Source organism: Carlito syrichta, unplaced genomic scaffold (assembly GCF_000164805.1).
Source record: "Carlito syrichta isolate Samal-C Ts95f unplaced genomic scaffold, Tarsius_syrichta-2.0.1 Scaffold76130, whole genome shotgun sequence".
Taxonomy (NCBI): domain Eukaryota; kingdom Metazoa; phylum Chordata; class Mammalia; order Primates; family Tarsiidae; genus Carlito; species Carlito syrichta.
The window spans coordinates 101,712-121,312 of record NW_007020226.1 but is presented as its reverse complement, the minus strand read 5'-3'; the positions used below and the strand labels follow the sequence as shown (position 1 = coordinate 121,312).

The following is a 19,601-nucleotide window of genomic DNA, read 5'->3' as shown; positions in this document are numbered from 1 at the left end:
ATTTCTCTGTTGGTTTCAGAAAAGGGTTTTAAAATAATAATAATAATAATTGGATTGTTTGAATCAGGTTCCAGACAAGTCTTAGGGTTATTTTTAGAGTTGATTATTTTTTAAAGATAAAATTAAGGCAGCGTGAAAGCATTTTAGTATATGTGAGGGAACCCAAAAAAGTCTGGGAATTTATTTATAAATAATTGTCTCTTCTTACATGTTTAAACTTTAGTCATCTTCAAAGTACTCTCCATTTGATGCAATACACCTATCAAGATGCTTTTTCCACTGCTCAAAACAGTTTTTGAATTCATCCATTTTGATGCTTTTTAGTGCATCTGTCATTTTTTTTTTTTTTGTTTCACCTCTTCCACTAATGTTGCCCTTTGAGGACTTTTTTCATCGGGGAAACCAAAAAGTCCCTCGAGGCGAGATCAGGTGAATAGGGAGAGTGGGGTATAGGGGTCATGCTATTTCTGGTAAAAAACTGCTGAACACTCAGCACAGTGTGGGCAGATGCACTTGTAAATCACCCATCATGAAATGTGCAAACGCTTGAAAGAATCTCCAAAAAAAATTTCCCAAAGTGGAACATAGCCTCTCACAACACTGGCTGGTACACTGGAGCCAGTGGGTTCTTAAAGAATACTTATCTAACGGGGGTAGCCTGTACTACAAAGGGCCTGCCCTCCAAAAAAATAAATGCTTTTTGGGGGGGGGGTTCCTTCTCATAAGCTATTTTAACAGAGCATTGCTGTTTTGACAGTAATTTTGTGTGGAACTAAGTTTTGCTTATCTGTACAAGAAGATTTGCTGAAAACATTTTAGGAAATTTTCCTAGAGAGTGAAAGTGAGTATGACCCCACTACAGAAACCTAAAGAGTAGTAGTGTGAACTGATTTGAGAAGATTCAGGTTTGGAGGAGACCATGTCTATAAGACACAGCCTCACATGGGATTTGGGACTGTTTTTGTAACTACTTATATTACACAGTGTATTTTATCTTTCTGGACTTAGCTTCCTCATCTGTAAAATAAACAGTGGGTGATTTCCTTAGGTTCTTTTAGTTCTTAATTATTTGTGTTTTATTTTACATTTATCCTTGACTCCAACAGGATTCTCAAAGTTGGATTGGTGGAAACAATGAACCGTTGACTGGCTTTACCTGGCGAGGTGGTTGTGAGAGAGAAACAACAGGCATACAAGTTTGGAATGAAGTATTTGTTATTGACAGATCTAATGGAACGAAAGTAAAATTCTATTTATACTTTTCTACTACTTTTTTCTTGGGTTACTTTCTGTCTTTACTTTAGAAATCAAAACAACACAGAACGATTAAAGCTGATAGCTTTAACACGTGGGTTACTATGTCTAAATGTATGAAGCATAAGTACTTTTCTTGATTTAATTACTGATTTTCAAATTTATCATTTTATATTTGATTCTGTAGTCATGCTAGTGAATATTTTACTAAGTATCTTAAACTCTTTAATTCTAGGTTGCTGTGCTGCTTATGGATACCCAGGGTGCCTTTGATAGCCAGTCAACTATCAAAGACTGTGCAACGGTGTTTGCTCTGAGCACTATGACCAGCTCTGTCCAGGTGAGGCATGAGATTAAATGGTACTATGAGTTCACTTACTTTTGACCCCTCCTGAAGACGACTTATTTTTTTCTTTTGCGGTGAGGTTTCCCTATGTTGCCAAGGCCTGGAGTGTTGTGGCTGTTTACAGATGTGATCATTCACACTGTGGCTTTGAACTTCTGGGCTTAAGCAGTCCTTTTGCCTCAGTCACCAGAGGAGTTGGGACTATAGGCATCTGCCACCTTACCCTGGCAAAATGCCTTTTGGTTGAAGGGGAAAAAAAGGATTAAAGTAAAGAGAGCTAGTTGCATTTCTTTTTTTTTGAGTTGGAGTGTCACTCTGTCGCCCAGACTGGAGTGCAGTGGCTGCTCCCAGCCACCACAGCCTCAATCTGCTGGGCTCCAGCGATCCTTCCGCCTCAGCCTTAGTTGCATTTATTACTGGTTATTTACATCTGCATGCTTGGTATTCTGGCTCACAATATGAAATTTCATACTTGGATAGTTACAAAGGAAGCAGTAAACCAATAGCTAGTCTCTGTTTTTTCATTATAGAATCTATGCTTTTTTTTTGAAGAAAAAGATATTACATGTTATCAGTAATTGAAATCATCCAGATGGCTGCCAGATACAATAAAGGGTAGAGTACATTTTGGTTTGTTTGACTAAACCAAGCAAACAAAAAACTCAAGTAATTAAACTTGGAAGTTTAGTTTTCTATTCAATATATGTGACAGCTCGTACTCGGTTAACTGAAGGAGATAAAAGCATAAGTATTTAATTTAGGAAGCCTAAGTAATGCTTATATAGCAAATCTAAGTATTGATAGCACCTGGTTTAACTAGAAAGGGACAAACCTTCTTGTTTTTCACTTGTATTCTAATTGTGATTAATGTTCTATCAAGTTCTCTTGCTAGGTCTTCTCTTTGCTGATATGCTAAATCACCACATGTCATTTTTGTATTTCTTTACTTTTTCTTCTCTGAGATCATCTTGGTTGATAACATCGCTGGCTAATAAGTGAATTATTGAAGTGTGCTGATAAGGCCCAGTTTGTGGTGGTGTATCCAGAAGTGTATTTGCAAATTTTTTTTTAATGGCTATGGGATTCTTCCAAGTTTTTCTTACTGCTGGCGGATCATAGGTGATGCTGTCTCAATGTCTTCGAATTTTTGTTATGCTTTCCAGTAATGTCTGGAACATAATGACAAGTCTCTCTAAGTTCTTCCCTCCTTCCTCAATTTGAAGTACTTAGCCATCAGAGAGGAAAGAAAGTTAGATATTAACATGAGCTAAAAGAAGAGAACTTTCAGCCTGGCTTCAGCTTATAAGGGCTGGAGATATCTGTTATTACCCACTAAGGGATGCTATTGGGGACTTTCCAAGTCTTTTTTCTCTGATCTTGCAAGATGGCAAAACTGCAGTTCTCTTGAGGCAAGCAGAAGCCATCTCTTTGTGTTTGTATTATCACATTATAGCACCTACCCTCAAGTTAGCTGGCTCTAGGGCCTGCCTTAAGTTACGAGGAGTGAGTTCTCTGTCCTAAATTTGTCCCTTGGTCTTCTTTATTTATTCAACTTTTGGTTAGTAGGAGACCTGGTTTTGGACAGCCACCTAAAGCCACTTTCTTAACTGTAAAATGAGGGTCTTTCTCCATCTTGCCTGTCCTCCATGTGGTGGTTGTGTACAGTCAGAAATGCGATCTAAGTGAGATATTGCATATAAAAGTGCTCTGTAAACTATGCGTAACCAAGAAGATTAAGGTCTTTATTATTGTTTTCTTCTTGACTTTTGTGGTTAGTTTTCTTTCCTTACTTAAAATATCTGGCGGATAGATCAAGGACAGATTGATCTCCAGGTCATTTATTCTTTCAACAAATAATATATTAAGCACCTATTAAGTACAAGGCGCAGTGTGCTATGTCCTAATGACAAGTCCCGCCTCTCTCTGGTTTGCAACCTACCCTGATTGAAAGGATCCGGACCTGTTTTTTACAAGCTAAACCCAATTGGGTGAGAATAGTTTGTCTTCCCATCAGGTTATACATTTAAATCTAAAGTTTAATCATCTCAGTCATTAATTACTTTTTTTTTTTTGAGTCGAAGTCTCACTCTGTTGCCTAGACTGGAGTACAGTGACCGCTCCCGGCCACTGCAGCCTCGACCTGCTGGGCTCCAGTGATCCTTCCGCCTTAGCCTTCCAAGTAGCTGGAACTACAGGCGCACGCTACCACACCCGGTTAATTTTTGATTTATTGTAGAGATGAGGTCTCGCCAAGTTGCCCAAGCGGGTTGTGAACTCACGGACTTGGGCGATCCACTCACCTCAGCCTCCCAAAGGTGCGGGATTACAGGCTGAGCCACCGAGCCAGGCATTAATTACTTTTTAAATACCTTGTTTGGAATTAATCAGTAGCTGAGAATATCATTTCAGGCTTGCTGGCCTATACTGACTATTTATATTCTTGACCTCCAAGTGGTGTGACCAGATTATCACTTAATCATTGTGAGAACAAATTGTTCTAACTTTGGAGGAACTCTGTGTACTCAGATAGAAGTTATTTCTTAGCAGAGGTGATATCTGTTGGTGACCACTTTTCTCCTGTAGTAACCTAGATTACCTTCTGAAGACCTGTCTCAGAATTACTGGACAAAAATCTCCCTTTCCTGAGGAAACTTTGACCTTCGTGTATCAGCTCTGGTCTATGGGAAGCCTCCTAGAAATTCTAGAAAGAGCAAGAGTGCCACCTACTGTTTTAGCTTCCATGGGCTGGTGACATTCTCATATTGTGAAGACTGAGTTAAAAAAAAAAAAAAGGAACCACATTAAAGTCAGTGGTAACTGAGGCACCACTGAATGAATGAATGCGTGCTCTGGTTACCAGGGAGGAATTTACCTTTGTAGAGCTATTGCCCTCATGTTCACTGACTTAGAAAAATGATTGTGGAGACAACCTTCACTTTTTAAAAATGATCATGTCATAATATTAAAGAACTTTGAGAAGGAGAAAAAGAAACTTACTATATAGTATACTTTAAAAAATGTCTACTACTTTTAGACCATGAATATGCATGTATTCATGATATTTACATATTTTATCACCACTGCGTCCTCCTTAATGTTTTATCTTAACTGCTATAGTTAGGAGAAAAGAGAAGATCATGTGCCACTGGTTGAAATTGTAGCTGGTGATTTACTTGTGCTAAAGTACAAAATAACCTTCCTTTCCACAAGTAAAATTATATGCAAGCCAGGTATTCAAATTAAAACACCAAAGAAACATAAATTTTGTTTTAACAGGTATATAATCTGTCTCAGAATATTCAAGAAGATGATCTTCAACACTTGCAAGTATGTATGTCTCAAATTGCCAAAGTATTGAAAATTCAATTCTCACTGTATTGTGAATTCACATGTAGAAGCCTATAATGTTAACAAGATTGAATGTTATATGGATTTAAACTGATATACGACTTCTTAACTGGAAGAAGTTTCATATATACTTCGTGCATTAGCAAATTCAGTGCTTTTACTTGGCTTTCAAATGATTTTAAAGGCTCTGACATCTGGTGCTTTGACGTAGAGTAGTTTTACACATGTCTTCTTTCAGTCTCTTTGGGAGCATTATTTTAAATAACTTGATTTAATAGTTATTTACAGAGTATGGAAGACTCGCAATGGAAGAAATCTACCAAAAACCATTTCAGGTAAATATGTGTTTTAACATTTTCAAAATTTACCCATGCGAAGGTGTCAAGCCACTTCAGCTTGTAACTTTGGTGACATCGGGATATTACGCAGACTCATTTCTAGCAGCAGATTCAGTGTTGAAACCAGCCTGCAGTAGAGTCATCACCACCTTACTAACCAGTAGTATTAACAGACGGGAAATGGACACGTAGGTCTAGGCTTCTTAATGCTTTCATTTAGATTAAGGGGGTAATGTTTCTCTTAGTTAGATGCTATTTAATTCTATAGCTTAAGACAACAGGAAGTATAAGACAGTCATGTCACCTTTTTTTAAAATATGTGATTAAACAACTACAAAGTAGATTAAGGGGGTAATGTTTCTCTTAGTTAGATGCTATTTAATTCTATAGCTTAAGACAACAGGAAGTATAAGACAGTCATGTCACCTTTTTTTAAAATATGTGATTAAACAACTACAAAGTGTTCCAGATTTCTTTTTTGTGGTATAAGTTGAAGTTAGTTGTGTTATTCCTTATTTTGGTTTCAGATGACTTATTTTTTTGAAGCAGGTGTAATTTATAAGGCTGCCATGAGTACTCCTTGGTCAGCAGCAGTTGCAGTAGGGGAGCATGACTCCACTGTGTTTGCTCGTCAGTGTGTGAGGTCCCTCCCAGGTGACAGCATTGCTACTGAGTGTTACTGCGAGGGGGTTTACATGGATTCTGTCTTGCTCTTGTCTGACTGGTCTGGCTCAGGTGATCATTTTTATGAAATAGTTGGGCAGATTTGGTTTCATTTGAAACATACTCTATTTGACCTCTGTTGGTTTTTCTGAACTGGGGTAATTTTGCCACCAGGGGACATTTGCTGATGTCTGGAGACATTTTTGGTTGTTGTAGTTGTTGGGGAGCTTCATGCTACTGGCATCTAACACACACAGGCACAAATGCTGTTCAACACCCTGCAATGTGCAGGACAGCCAAGCACAACTAAGAATTATCTGACCCAGGGGGTCAGTAGTGCCTGGGTTGAGAAGCCTAACCCTGTATGCTTAAAACATTCTGGGAAAATGGCTTGCTTGACACCAAAGCTATGATCAGTTTAGGATTAGTCATTGAGAATTAGTTGGTTTTCTAGTTTTCTAATCCTGATTTAAAATTATAACCTGTGTCCTGAATATCCATTTTGTTCACTTTAAAAAATCCCATGCTGCTTGTGGTGACTTTTGCCCATGTGCAGTGAAGTTCTCAAATGGTGGCGATTGCTTGGTAAGTTGTATCTCAAAGACAAGAAGGCTTTTAAGTTTCTTATTGAAATATGATACATGTGTTCAGAAAATTACTCAGGTCGTAAGGGTGTAGCGTGATGAAATTGACGTAACCATGAGCAGTACTGACCGTAGGTTACTGACCCTTTTGGTAATGATTGTTTAGGAGAGTAAGGGAGGCTTCAGTTGTTAAAGCTGTGATTTTCATAAGATTTTAAAATAAAGTATTTCTGTCTCTCCTGTGTATAGACATTAATGTTTTTGATTCGAGATTGGAGTTATCCTTATGAGCATTCATATGGTTTGGAAGGTGGCAAACAGTTTCTTGAAAAGAGATTGCAGGTAAGTCCTTGTTTCCCAGAGAGGAGAGGGTAAGCACAGAGCCAGGGAAGGGGTGGGCTGCTTAGACTGCTGCTTACACTACAGTCTGCATCACAAGAATAAAGCATAACTTGAAAGACAGCCCAGGTGGCTCAGGACATAGTTGGGGAAAAGTACATTGGTTTCACTCCTGTCAAAGAAGGCAATAGACCAAGTATTATATTTTTCTCCAGAGCCGACTTTCTGCTACACAAATAAATACTTAATAGCTAATCATTTAAAGGGACTCTTTTCTTTTCTTAGATTGCTTACGTGTCGCTGAGCCAACTGAGCTTCTGAACAATTGGGACAGGTTAGATCATGTGCATACATTGAACCCAGATGATGGGAGACCTTCTCAAAGGAATGTGTCCTTTCCCAGTGACAGCATGTAGAGCTAGAAAAGGGATCTTTAGCATCATCTAGTTCAGCCTTTTTAATGCATAATGAAACTGGGGTCCAGAAAAGTGACTTGCCTATGGTCACTTAACCAGTTACTGATAATTGGGACTAGGACCTAAATACACCTGACTTCTGTGCACATGCCTTACCCTGGTGATAACCTCACCAACATGCTCACGAGCCTCTATTCCCAAAGGTACTCTCCCGTGGAAATACTCCGAGAAACCTGCAGATCAGATACTCACAGACTAGCCATCTACTCATGTACACTAAAGATGTGGAGAGATCCCTTCATTCATAAGTAGGAGGGTGCTCTCTTGATTAATAAGATTTTGCTCATCTATGGGATAATGAATTTTGTTTCTCAAACACATTAAAGACTTGGGGTACTGTGTTCTTTTTTTGTTTTTGAAATGAAATTAAAACTAATTCCTCTTTCTTGGAGTATTTGAAAGGCATTTCCAGACCCTACTGTGAGAGATAATTTGAGTCATCCAGAGATTTTTCTGGTTTGTTTAAAAGAAATTAACACAAAGCCCAGCAGGCATACTAACTAAACTCAAAATTATGTACCTCAAAGACAAGAAGGTTTTTAAATTTCTTGTTGAAGTTGATACATGTATTCAGAAAATTACTCAAATCGTAAGGGTGTAGTGTGATGAATTTGTACAAATGAACATAACCAATAGCCATGTAGCAGGCATCTAGAAGCACCCACCTCCATACATGCTCCAACACCAAACCTTCAGCGCTACCCTTATTTCTCACAGACTTGGTTTTTGTACATGGATAGAGTCACATACTGAATGTATCTGTGTCTAGCTTTTTTTGCCCAAGATCATGTTTCTGAGATTAATCTATATTGTTGCTTATGGTTTAGTTCATATATTCTTATTGCTATACAGTGGTCCACTGGATGAATAGACAAGTTTTTTCGTTCTGCTGTTGATGGAGATTTAGGTAGTTTCCAGGTTTTAATTAACAGATAGTGTGTGTTTTGTTAGAATGGTTTTTAAGAGTCTTTGGGAGACTATGTGAGTTAAGTTGGGATAAGTGAGTAGTTATTCAAAATGTTTCTAAGTTTAACATTTTTCTGGAGGATGGGGGGACACTCCATCAGTAAGGGTACCTGATCTCAAACCAGGCAAAGTGGGGACCAAAGTCAGGCCCAAACTTTACCTGTTACCTGTACAATGACCATTTGTATACCTAATCCTGAGTTGTACCCCACATCTTTAAAATAATTAGATAAATAAATAAAAGATTTTTCTTTCTGAAAATACCTAGCAATTTCCCCTCTCAAACTCTTGATAACTTGTAGCGGGGAGACAGAGAGATTGTCACACCGAAACTGTTATAGGAAGTGGCATTTTATTACGCCGAGCCCGGCAGACTTGATGGGCTAATGCTTCCAGGTCGAGCCCTGCAGAACGGGAGAAGCGGGGTTTTATATCTTCGTTTAGGTAAGGGAGGGGGTCGTGTTGAGCAACTACACATTTTTTTTTCTTTTTTTTTTGGAATTTACAACGTGGTGTTCAGAAAAATCAGATTTTTCAAAGAACAAATGGTCTCCAGGAACTGCAGGGCAGCAGGGTCTGTAAGCAGGGTTGTAAACCGTCAACTTCAAAAGAGGGGTTTTGGATAAGTCTGTGAATTAGTTACTTTTTTGCATTTCCATGAGAGCCATCAGTCTTTGGCCATCTGGCTTTTTCAAACAAAACTGGCCTGGCAGGTCTTTAGAGCTTGTTGCTTGACTTTCAAAAGGAAATACCTTTAACTGCTACCAACCCCCCTTTCTGCCACAGGGTTAGTGGGAGACAATTTGTCATCCCAGGTGATTGCCATGGGGCCAACTGCTGACCCTGAAGCAGTTACTCATGTGTTTCTACGTTCATTCACTCAATCACACGAAATATATTTGAGCATTTGCCACGTTCTGCTGTAAACTAGCAACCATCATGGAACCCTGTAATGTTAACTCATTTCTAGGGTTCTTTGGATTGCACTTAATAACTACAGATTAAAAAAAGTGCAGTCCAAAGACTTAGCTCTCATTTTGCTCAAGGGCTAAACTAACCTTTTTATTTGTAGGCAAATTGGTAATTTGCTTTTTTGTTTTGTTTTGGCATTATAAGTACTTTAAGGTAAACTCTTGATTTATTTGCTGGTATGTAAGTCACAACTACAACTTGTTATTCAGATATTAGATATTATGACCAATTATTATTTGTATTTTTTGCTGTTCCAAGCAGCTTACTTAGGGTGAAAAAAACAAAACATCTTTTTTGGTTTAAGAAAATGTGGAGCCTCAACAAAGTGGTTAGAAATGGCCTTTAGTAACTTTTTGTATTGTCAAAAAACACTCCTCTGGAGTAGCATTGGCTTGTGTGTTTTCATGTTTCTTTCTTCAGTTTACAACTTCACCCTGTTTCCTTCTGCCCTCAGGTAAAACAAAATCAACACGAAGAGCTACAGAATGTGAGAAAACACATTCACAATTGTTTCTCAAATCTTGGTTGCTTCCTGTTGCCACATCCTGGTCTTAAAGTTGCCACTAATCCTAGTTTTGATGGGAGATTGAAAGGTGGGAATTCTCATTCTTGTTAAAATCAGAATTTACTTATCAGAAGCTGAAAGTTTTTTAAAAAAAATACATGACTCATTTGACACTCGACCAAATGGACTTCATGACACCTACAGATTAAAAAAAAAATGGCCCCTTAAATTTCCTGCCTTGTATTGGAAGAGGTTTGGATGCAATGTTAACATAGTTATAATGCTCTGTATTGTCTCTTCAGCTTTCCATTGGTTTGTTTGTGACCATCTAGCATACTGATAATTTTATACTGTGGTCTGTTGCTTAGCTCTGATGTCCTGAAAATTCTAAAGGCTGGGAACATTTCTGTGTGTCAACTGATTGCAGTCTGCTAAAAGACCTTACCATTTTACTGTATCGATGCAGTCAGATTTCAGTCTCTTTGTTCAGGGGTGATAATACAATTTTTTTGTGAGTATGATGACAAAAGACTTGATTGGCGAAACTTTTACAGCATGGCTGGAAAGATGAAATCTGGTAGTAAAATTTAATATAACTTCATGAATTGTTTGCCTCTTTAGAAAAGGATATTTTAGTTAATACCTACTGTGGAATTTGTTTCAGTTGTCCACAAATTGCTTTACTTATTATTTGAGCTAGAGGAATTATTGGGAGATGGGGAAAATGGGCTTGCAGAACAGGAGAGATTATATTTTTTCCTGTGTGATATGACATGTTTGGATGAGCCTTTCAACCCCCAAATGAATCTACTTAAGTAATAGATACCATGTACTCTTACTTCATAAAACAGAATTTTATGAAATCTCACTAATGAGGACTTACTTAATTTTTTTAAAACTAATATGTTGATCAATTTCATGTCCACTAGATATTGATGACGACTTTAAACGAGAGCTTCGAAATCTCATTCCATTGCTGCTGGCCCCTGAAAATTTGGTAGAAAAAGAGATTAGTGGATCTAAAGTCACTTGTAGAGATCTTGTAGAATATTTTAAGGTAGGTGAACTCTTAAGTGGCTTTGTCTAAGATAGAAACATAGTTGACGTAAAACTCATTTGAATGTACAGGCAATTGCTTGTTTTTATTTCAGAGGAAAAAATAAAATAACATTTTATAATTGATTCTTCTGCCTTGAATTGGGTGTATCAGTATTTAAGGATATTTAAAAGCAGACTAATTGTGTCTTCTAGACAGTGATCTTGCTTACAGAATTTTTCTACTTTTTCTCCGTCTTTGATATGGAGAGAAGAGCTGGTCATCATATTGTAATACCACTCTGTCATTTGCAAAGAATAGGAATTGGGAGCTTAGTTCTGCCTCTCCAGTTCTCACAAAAACACTCCCTCAGAGTTCTGGAGACTTGATAAGAGCACTGAAAAGACCTATACTGATTTCCAAGTTCAAGTGTATTATTCACATTTTTTTTCCTGTATTTTTCTCTAGTCTTTTATAATTTGCCTTCCAGAACAAGACCATTAGAAGGTTGTATTATTCATAGTAGTTATCAATAGGTGAAAAAGGGAGAGTACAGTTAACTAGGAGTTTGTTTTTGTTCACTTATTGGGTATTTGATGGTCACATTTATCTTGTCTTTGTTTAGTTATGAATTAATTTTGCGTCAGCAGAAAGTCGAGGTGAAAGACTCATCTTTCCTTCTTATTCTTAAATCACAAATTAGGTAATTTTTTATTAAGTTAAATTATAATTTAAGCTGGTCAAAGTAAATAATGGATTAAAATTTTTTAAACATCTGTTTGAAACATTGGCAGTAGGGGAGAATTATGGACTTCTTTTCATAAAGTAGATGGTGTATTATATATAACTTGAAATATGAGATTTAACTTTTATACAAGTTGGAGTTATGTTAGCAACATATCTCTAGGATATTATTTAGTAACATATAAATAATATTGAGAATAGGGTTCACTTTGTTGGAACAAAAGAGTTTGATTTTTAAGCAAGGCTCTGTGGCTCATGCATGTAATCCCAGCACTTTGGGAGACTGAGGCAAGAGGATTGCTTGAGCCCAGGTGTTTGAGATCTGCCTAGGCAACATAGAAAACACTACCAAAAGTACAGAAAATTAGCCGGGTGTGGTGGGGCATGCCTGTAGTCCCAGCTACTTGGGAGGCTGAGGCGGAAACATCGCCTGTTCAGGAGGTTGAGCCTGAGGTGAGCTGTTACCGTGGTACTGCACTCCAACCTGGGTGACAGAGTGAGACTCCAACTCAAAGTCTGTGATTTTTAAAGCTTAGATTTTCTTTTAATGGTGTGAATTATTTTTATATTTAATGATTTTTCTGTCTTTGGGGATGTAGAACCTAATTACAAAACTCACCAATATAATGAATCTTTTCTCTTTTTAGGCTTACATTAAAATTTATCAAGGAGAGGAACTTCCGCATCCAAAGTCCATGCTTCAGGTAGAGAGAGAGAGATGTATTGTGTATACGTATTTATAAGGAGAACGTGCTTTAGAGAGATAGGTGCTGGTAATGGGAGGAGGTACTTTTTTGCATGCAGATACATTTTATATATTTAAGGCCATATGTGCCATGGTCTTAAGGTCTCTGTATGATGTTTTGTAACTGCAGATTGCAGGCCTTGCACAGGTATAGCCACCAGAAATAAGAGTCCTCAGTACCTTCTCTTCAGAAGCTGTACGTGTAGGAACATCCTGCTGCGTCAGGTGGCTTCATGTGGGCCCCTCCGAGCAAAGCTGCTGCCCTTTCCTGGCCTTTGACAACAAGTATTATTTGAGACTTATTATTAAGGCTTGTTTTTACTTGCCTCTAGTGAATTTAGGCTTTCTCTCTCTCTCTCTCTCTGTTTTTTCTTTTTAAAGTGGTGTTCTTTTGGGACAGTGCTATTTTAGCCTATTCATAGCTTTAAAAATTTACAACTTTGGGCAGTTTCTCAGTTTCATAGCAGATTAAACAGTATTTTCTAATAAAACTCATGCAGTAAGTGTTCTGTGGGTTTGAAAATGTCTTTTTGTAAGACTTGATTACGAGAGAGAGAGAGAGAGAGAGAGAGAGCGCGCGTGCGCCATGTGGGTAATTCTTAACTCCTGGCACCTGGAAATTCAGCATACTTTAAGATTATATCTGTTCATCTCTGTCCGTTTCCTGAGCATATGTAGCATTTTCTACAAACCCACTTTGACATCAACCTGAACAAAACAGAATTAGGCAGGCGGTCCTATTAGAAGTACTTAGCACATCCTTTATGCCAATGTTCCCTTCCGCAGAAAAGGAAAGCCACAAGTTGCTATTTTCTCTGGTTCATTTTTAGACTTGTTTATTGAACATAATTTAGTGTGTTTTGCCTAACACTAGTACTTTTTATTTTTTAGGCAACAGCTGAAGCCAATAATCTTGCTGCAGTAGCAGGAGCAAGAGATATCTATTGCAAAAATATGGAACAGGTTTGTGGCTAAAATCTACATTGGTTGCTGGAGTGGGGTAGAAGATTCTTATATTTAAAATATTTGAGCTGATTTGTGCTGCATATGGATTGTCATGTTACTTCATCCCCCAGTTCCCCTGTATGATCTCTGCTGGAAATAAGCCGTAAAAAAATAATTCACATGATGAAAGTGCAGGATTCAGGTGCTGAGTTATTACATAAACTGTGCTGTCATGTTTTCTGACACGTGATTCAGAGTGCTATTATTAGTAACCTGTGATGTTAGTCACATTAGCTTAAGGTTGACAGCACTAAGCTTGCTCAAGCATGAAGATTCATGTGTAGAGTGCTAGATTTTACCCACTCTTTTACCAGCAACCTTGCACACCTTGATGGTGCACTGGTGGGTCAAGTGAAGGCGGCAGGTACAGAGTGCCATGGAAGTTTTTTTGTCTTCCGTTTTATAGGTATGGCAGTCATATTTGGGAGGTTATTTTGGTTGAGAAGTTCAACATCTGAGAAATAAAAAGGTTATGATTAGCGGTGAGGTATTATAACTAAGCTTAAAACTGAACTGTGTGGTTTGCCTTTCCGAGACTAAAAATTGTGCATAGGGAATTTCTTGCAAGTGTTTCTTGTTCCTAGCACATAATTCTGTGATCCTGTCTCTACAGGTATGTGGTGGGGACAAGCCTTACATTGCACCTTCAGATCTGGAGCGAAAACACTTGGACCTCAAAGAAGTGGCGATTAAGCAGTTTCGTTCTGTAAAAAAAATGGGTGGAGATGAGTTCTGCCGTCGTTATCAGGACCAGCTTGAAGCTGAAATCGAAGAAACCTATGCAAATTTTATAAAGCACAATGATGGCAAAAATATCTTCTATGCTGCTCGTACCCCTGCCACACTGTTTGCGGTCATGTTTGCTATGTACATCATCTCAGGACTGACTGGCTTCATCGGCCTAAACTCTATAGCTGTCTTGTGTAACCTTGTCATGGGGTTAGCACTGACATCCCTTTGTACTTGGGCATATGTTAAATACTCTGGGGAGTTCAGAGAAATTGGAACAATGATTGATCAGATTGCTGAAACACTGTGGGAACAGGTTGGTATCTATCTTTTGGTTTTTCAGTGACTAATCCTCATTTTCCCCACTCCCCACCTGCTGCAGTATTTGCACCCCTACTTTTCCTTTATATGAGGATGGTGTCAGATGGACGTTTCTGCTTTGCTTGTATGTAGCATCTGTATGAATTGGAAAGCTTTTTTCTTTAAAGTCATAATCCTAGTGTACTGTGTTTGGCCTAAATCTTTGATATTCTCTGGATAGATTCTAAGTTGTAGACCTGGTTATCCCAGACAGTGGTCAGGACTAGAGCCTCTAATGATTTTTTATTTCTTTGAGAAAGGAAAATATAATCAGTGAATGATTTTGAAGGTAAGGAGGAGAAATTTGGAAATGTAATGCTTTTGGAAAGCAGTGTAGGCAAGAAACCGTGCAGGAAGATGACTGGATGGCAGACAGGTCTCCGCTGCCTTCTGTGAAGTTAGTGGTGCCTTCCTGATGTACCAAGGAACCCTCCTGAAGGGATTTCTCACTGAAGAGACCTTAACCTCTGGACTGTGAAATGCTGTTGAACAGAGAAAAAGACAGCAAGCGGAGAACCAGCGCTTCCTCATCATCTTTGACCTCAAACCAGAATTCAAACTCAGGCTGTGAACTCTTGCCCAGCAGGTGTCTACCAAGGAAAGCCATTCTATATGTCTGCCACGTGTGTGCTGGAATCACCTGTGGATGGAAAATTCCACTTAAGGATGTCACTAAAATGATCATCATGAAATACTTGAACATCTTGTCAAGGACCAGAGTGAAAGCTGAAGTTATATTGATGAGTGTTGTAATTGGCATTTTCAGGTGTCGTTTCTGTGCTCATGAAGCATTGAGCCTACTTGAGGATTTAGGATAGTAGGTTCATGCTTTTTTGGGTTTTAAATTCAAAAACTGAAGACAGTTTTTTTTAAAAAAAGAAATTTGATTGGATATTGACTTTTCTTGTAATAATGTCGTTATTTTATAAAGTGCCCCGTGATGTTAATTTTAGAGAAATTTCTCTACTCAAATCTGATTTGGAAGTTTGTTTGGATATTAGTTAAATTTACATTTTTCCCTCTTAAAATCACACTATGTTTCTTTGCTATCTTCTCCTAGAAGGTGGATTATTGCAACCTCACTTTTTAAAAAGATGTAAACTACTTTAAAGCTTTGGACCACTAATTTTCTGCAACATGATTTTCAGGCATTGTATGATGTCTTCTTCCGAAAAATATTCGCCTCCTCTACTGCACTGGTGGTAGGATTGTAGAGGCACCATTATTGCAAAACAGTTAAATGCAAGGTGTAAGGTCATTTCAGTCTAGCTGAGGTAAGGTGATCACTAGTCAGAGGAGGTCGGTGCTGTGTCAACAAACCTTGTCTAAATGTCTTTGCATTTCTCTTTTCTTTTGCTTCAGAGGAGTCCCAGGAAGGTGAGAAACAATCCAAGTCTCAAATTCGTATAGTCTTAAGCTCTGTAGCTTTGAGGCACTCTGAGTCACCCTCCTAACGAATCACTCCGTGTTTTAGGTGTTTTCCAAACTGTTTGAAGTCACTAGACGTCGAATGGTTCATCGTGCTCTTTCATCAGCACAGCGACAGAGACTGTCATCCAACAATAACAAGAAGAAAAATTAGACAGTATTTTTAATTTTTTTCTCTATCTGAAGTGTTCACACTTACACATGTAGGACAATAAGCAGGACCGTCTGGGCCGGTCTGCATAATGCTGTATACATACCAGATTTGATGCTGCATATAGGGTATGGAATTGCACATCCATCTCATAGGAATTGTAAATGGTTTGAGTAAGAGGAAAGTAGTTTTTGTTGCGTTACACAGTGTCTAACTGTATTATTTGTAGTGTCATAACTTTTTGTTTTGGGAGAAGCGTCTTTTTATTTCCCATATTCCTGGTTATTTTCATCATTGCTTTGAATTGAATTTTTATATCTATTTTTATATGTAACTCTTTTTTTACCTCATGTTTTTGTTTGTTTTGCACATTTCTCATACCACAGGTATTGAAGCCCCTGGGTGATAATTTGATGGAGGAAAACATAAGGCAGTCTGTCACAAACTCTATCAAAGCAGGCCTGACTGACCAGGCGTCGCATCATGCCCGGTTAAAGACAGACTGACAGTTCATCTCCTCACGGACTCCACTCTCTCTCTCTCTCATGCTTGCTGTACAATGAGAACTCAAATAAAAATAAACCAAAGTTTACAATCAACTGTAGAAGTAGTTTAGTGTAACTGGCTTCACAGATGGCTGCCACAGAGTGTGAAATTGCTGGTTGGTTTTAAGCATTCTTTTCATGACTCCGAGACCTGCATGTGGGCTGAGGAGCGTTAGTTTTTCATGCGCATTTGTGCCATGTTTAATTCTTTCGTTTCTTTTTTCTTAATCTAATGTTAGAGAAATCTGTCTTATGTAAAAGGATATTTCAGGGAAATATTTTAAGAAATCTATTTAGAGTCTCTTTAACACAGTGTCCCATTGAAATTTAATTTGTAGAGAAGCTATGAATCGCTGTGTCAAGAATCAGATCGGAATGACAATGAAGCCTTTATTGAGCCACTACTTTAAAAGAATATATTGCTTTACTGCCTTCAATACCAGTATTACATAAATGCATGTGTCAGAAACTTCACAGAAATTACATGACAACTCTTGTAGCTGAGAAAGTCATTCTGAGGTGTACATTTGTTTTGCCTTTTTAAATTTATAACCCTGCCCTAAAAGGAGATGCATATCTGGGAAACTGAACTGTCTTTTAGCAGTTTAGCCTTCATGTACATAAAATATGCCATTAATTTTATTGGGGGAGAAATTCCATCCAAAATGTTGCCTACAGCTATGAGTCAAGAGTGTCTGAACAGTGTGTAGCTTTTATTTTCTAAAGTCACAAATAGGGCATGTATATGAATTATAAATATATAAATACAATTTTGTATTAAAAGTTTTGTAGTTTATGGCAAAATCTGGTCCTGTGGTAGGTTAAGTACAGTCCCTGTGAAAGGAATGTTTGTGGCTCACGTCAGTGTGTGAATGCATAGACAATTTGAAGTTTTTGATATATTTGTGATATTTATCTTCCTTGAGCACTGCAATCTCACCCCCCCAAGGGAATTCAATGGGAATGTTTATTGTGACTTTGTCCTCTGTTGCATTTTAAAGTTATTTCCTGTAATTTATTTTCAGTACATAATTAAAAATTTGTTGTATATATAAGATGAAACTTGTGATTCTTCTTTAAGGAATTCTTCAAGTATTTGTTCCACTACATAAACCATATTTGTTTTTGCTGAAAAGAGCATGAGCAGGAAACACCCAAGCTGAGAGCTCTAAGGTATAGTGCCTTGAAGCTAAGCTTGTACAAAGTTTATTTTCCTGTTTCTTTCTTTGTAAGGGAGAACTTATGATTAGCCTAAGTGCAGATGGAGGTTTATTCATTTCTCTCTTGCTCTCTCTCTCTCTCTCTCTCTCTCTCTTTGTGTGGCATATGTAAGACTAGCATTTATTCAGTACATTTGTAGTCTTTATGATTTTTTTTTTAAGGCAAAGAAAATTCAGATGTTGAGTTGCATGCATGAAAGCTCTAAATTTACTTTGGTTGATACATTTTTCCTTCCACTCCCATTCAAATCCTGTTTTTATATGGATTGTATTTGTTTCTGTCTGTATTAAGTTGCTGCCTACTCATCTGTTCTTAAACATAAAGAATCCACCTGAAAAGTTGTCTCTCTTTATTTCTTTTACCATCCTGTTTTATGAATGCTGTGGGCTGTTTTTAATGAATGAAAAAATAAAAAGTTTGTTGTATAGCGAATTTTTGAAATTAAAGACTGACTTAAAAAAAAAAAAGAGTTGTGGAATCTAGACCATTGGATTTCTTAGTATTTCTTGTTGGAAAGAAGATGTAATTCTCTACAGGACTCAAGAAAGCACTTGCTGCTTCAGTTGGAGACTCAACATAGTTAGACTAGAAGCAGTAAAAGGGATTAAAGACAAGCACAACACTGGATTGAAGTAACGACTTTGGGGTTAGTGTATTTTCTACAGTTTTTAGAGTCTGTGTTACAAGTTCGGTTTTTTGAAAAGAAATGCAGATTTTTCTCAATCACAAATGATTTATCTTTCTATTTAAGACACAGAGAATTTACTTTTACGAAAGGGGCAATTTATGTGCCCTATTTGTTTCTCGTGAAGATAACTCACTAGTCATCCATGCTTCGTTGAAAATATTCTATTTGTAGACTCAAATAGCAGTATTTCACTTTTGAGGGTTATATTTTCAGAGAACTCTGAGGTGGGCTTGTTTCATTGTGCTTGAATTAAGCTGAGACTCAAGTTATTGGCATGAGTGCTGTTATTTTGTTGCTGCAGGATTTTTAAAAAGTGTCTGGACTTGATTAAGAGCTTATTAAAATATACTGTATAATTTCGAAAACACTGTGGTGGTGACCTCTGCGTGTGTACATCCCGATGCCTCTCAGAACGCAGCTTTGTAGCTGGTTAGCCAGGCAACAGACCTTTTGTTGGCTAGCTACTTATCTTCTAGTGTGGGTTGCCTACGTCTGCTGCACGCTTTTAGGCTTCAGCCTGAAAATCCATGGCCTGAGTTCCCACCCTGACTTGACTGGATGGGTCTGCACTCCTTAGTACTTTCCTGTTTGTGTCATGGTCATGGGCGAGGTAAATACCGCCAGAGTCACTGGCAGCTGTGCTCCGGCAGCCATCTTCTCGCTTGGCCGGAGTTTTCTCGGCCATTGACTGTCTTACTTGGGTTCTGTCTGGAGCCTCTGCCATAAAGAGAATTTAATGTTGGGAATCTACCAGTTGTCAGCTCATGGTCCAACGGCCAAGTTGGGGCTTTCACAAGCAGCACAGAGAACCGCTATTGTCTCTAACTTAAGTATTTTGGTTTTTTGAGTCAGAGTCTCACTCTGTCGCCCAGACTGGAATGCAATAGTATGATCACGGCACACTGTAGCCATGACCGCCTGGGCTTAGGTGATCCTTCTACCTCAGCCTCCCGAGTAACTGGGATGGCAGGCGTGTGCCCCCACACCTGGGTAATTTTTCTTTTTTTCCCCCCAAGAGACAAGGTCTTGCTATGTTGCCTAGGCCGGTCTCGAACCCCTCAGCCTCCCAAAGTGCTGGGTTTACAGGTGTGAGCCACCATCCTTAGCCTTTACTTAAGTCTTACATTAGATCCTAGGAACTCTTTCCCTGCAGCTTTG

The 19,601-nt window shown here is 38.2% G+C and overlaps 1 protein-coding gene across 3 annotated transcripts in view; it reads left to right on the top strand.

The window, feature by feature from the left end:
- Positions 1-18,093, top strand: part of ATL2 (atlastin GTPase 2) — a 35,553-nt gene extending 17,460 nt beyond the window's left edge. The window contains exons 2-14 of one of the 3 annotated variants that reach the window (XR_002481690.1): positions 1,107-1,241; positions 1,490-1,594; positions 4,877-4,927; positions 5,227-5,283; positions 6,783-6,875; positions 9,741-9,879; positions 10,721-10,848; positions 12,219-12,275; positions 13,208-13,279; positions 13,935-14,366; positions 15,773-15,787; positions 15,885-16,117; positions 16,376-16,453. Coding sequence is in view for 2 of the 3 variants with exons in the window: in XM_021710194.1 (XP_021565869.1) it covers positions 1,107-1,241; positions 1,490-1,594; positions 4,877-4,927; positions 5,227-5,283; positions 6,783-6,875; positions 9,741-9,879; positions 10,721-10,848; positions 12,219-12,275; positions 13,208-13,279; positions 13,935-14,366; positions 15,773-15,787; positions 15,885-15,992 (1,392 nt within the window). In the remaining variant the exon portion in view is untranslated. Of the gene's footprint in view, positions 1-1,106; positions 1,242-1,489; positions 1,595-4,876; positions 4,928-5,226; positions 5,284-6,782; positions 6,876-9,740; positions 9,880-10,720; positions 10,849-12,218; positions 12,276-13,207; positions 13,280-13,934; positions 14,367-15,772; positions 15,788-15,884 lie in introns of all 3 variants that reach the window. The other 2 variants (XM_021710194.1, XM_021710200.1) reach the window with 2 other exon arrangements.
- The last annotated feature ends 1,508 nt before the right edge of the window (positions 18,094-19,601 follow it).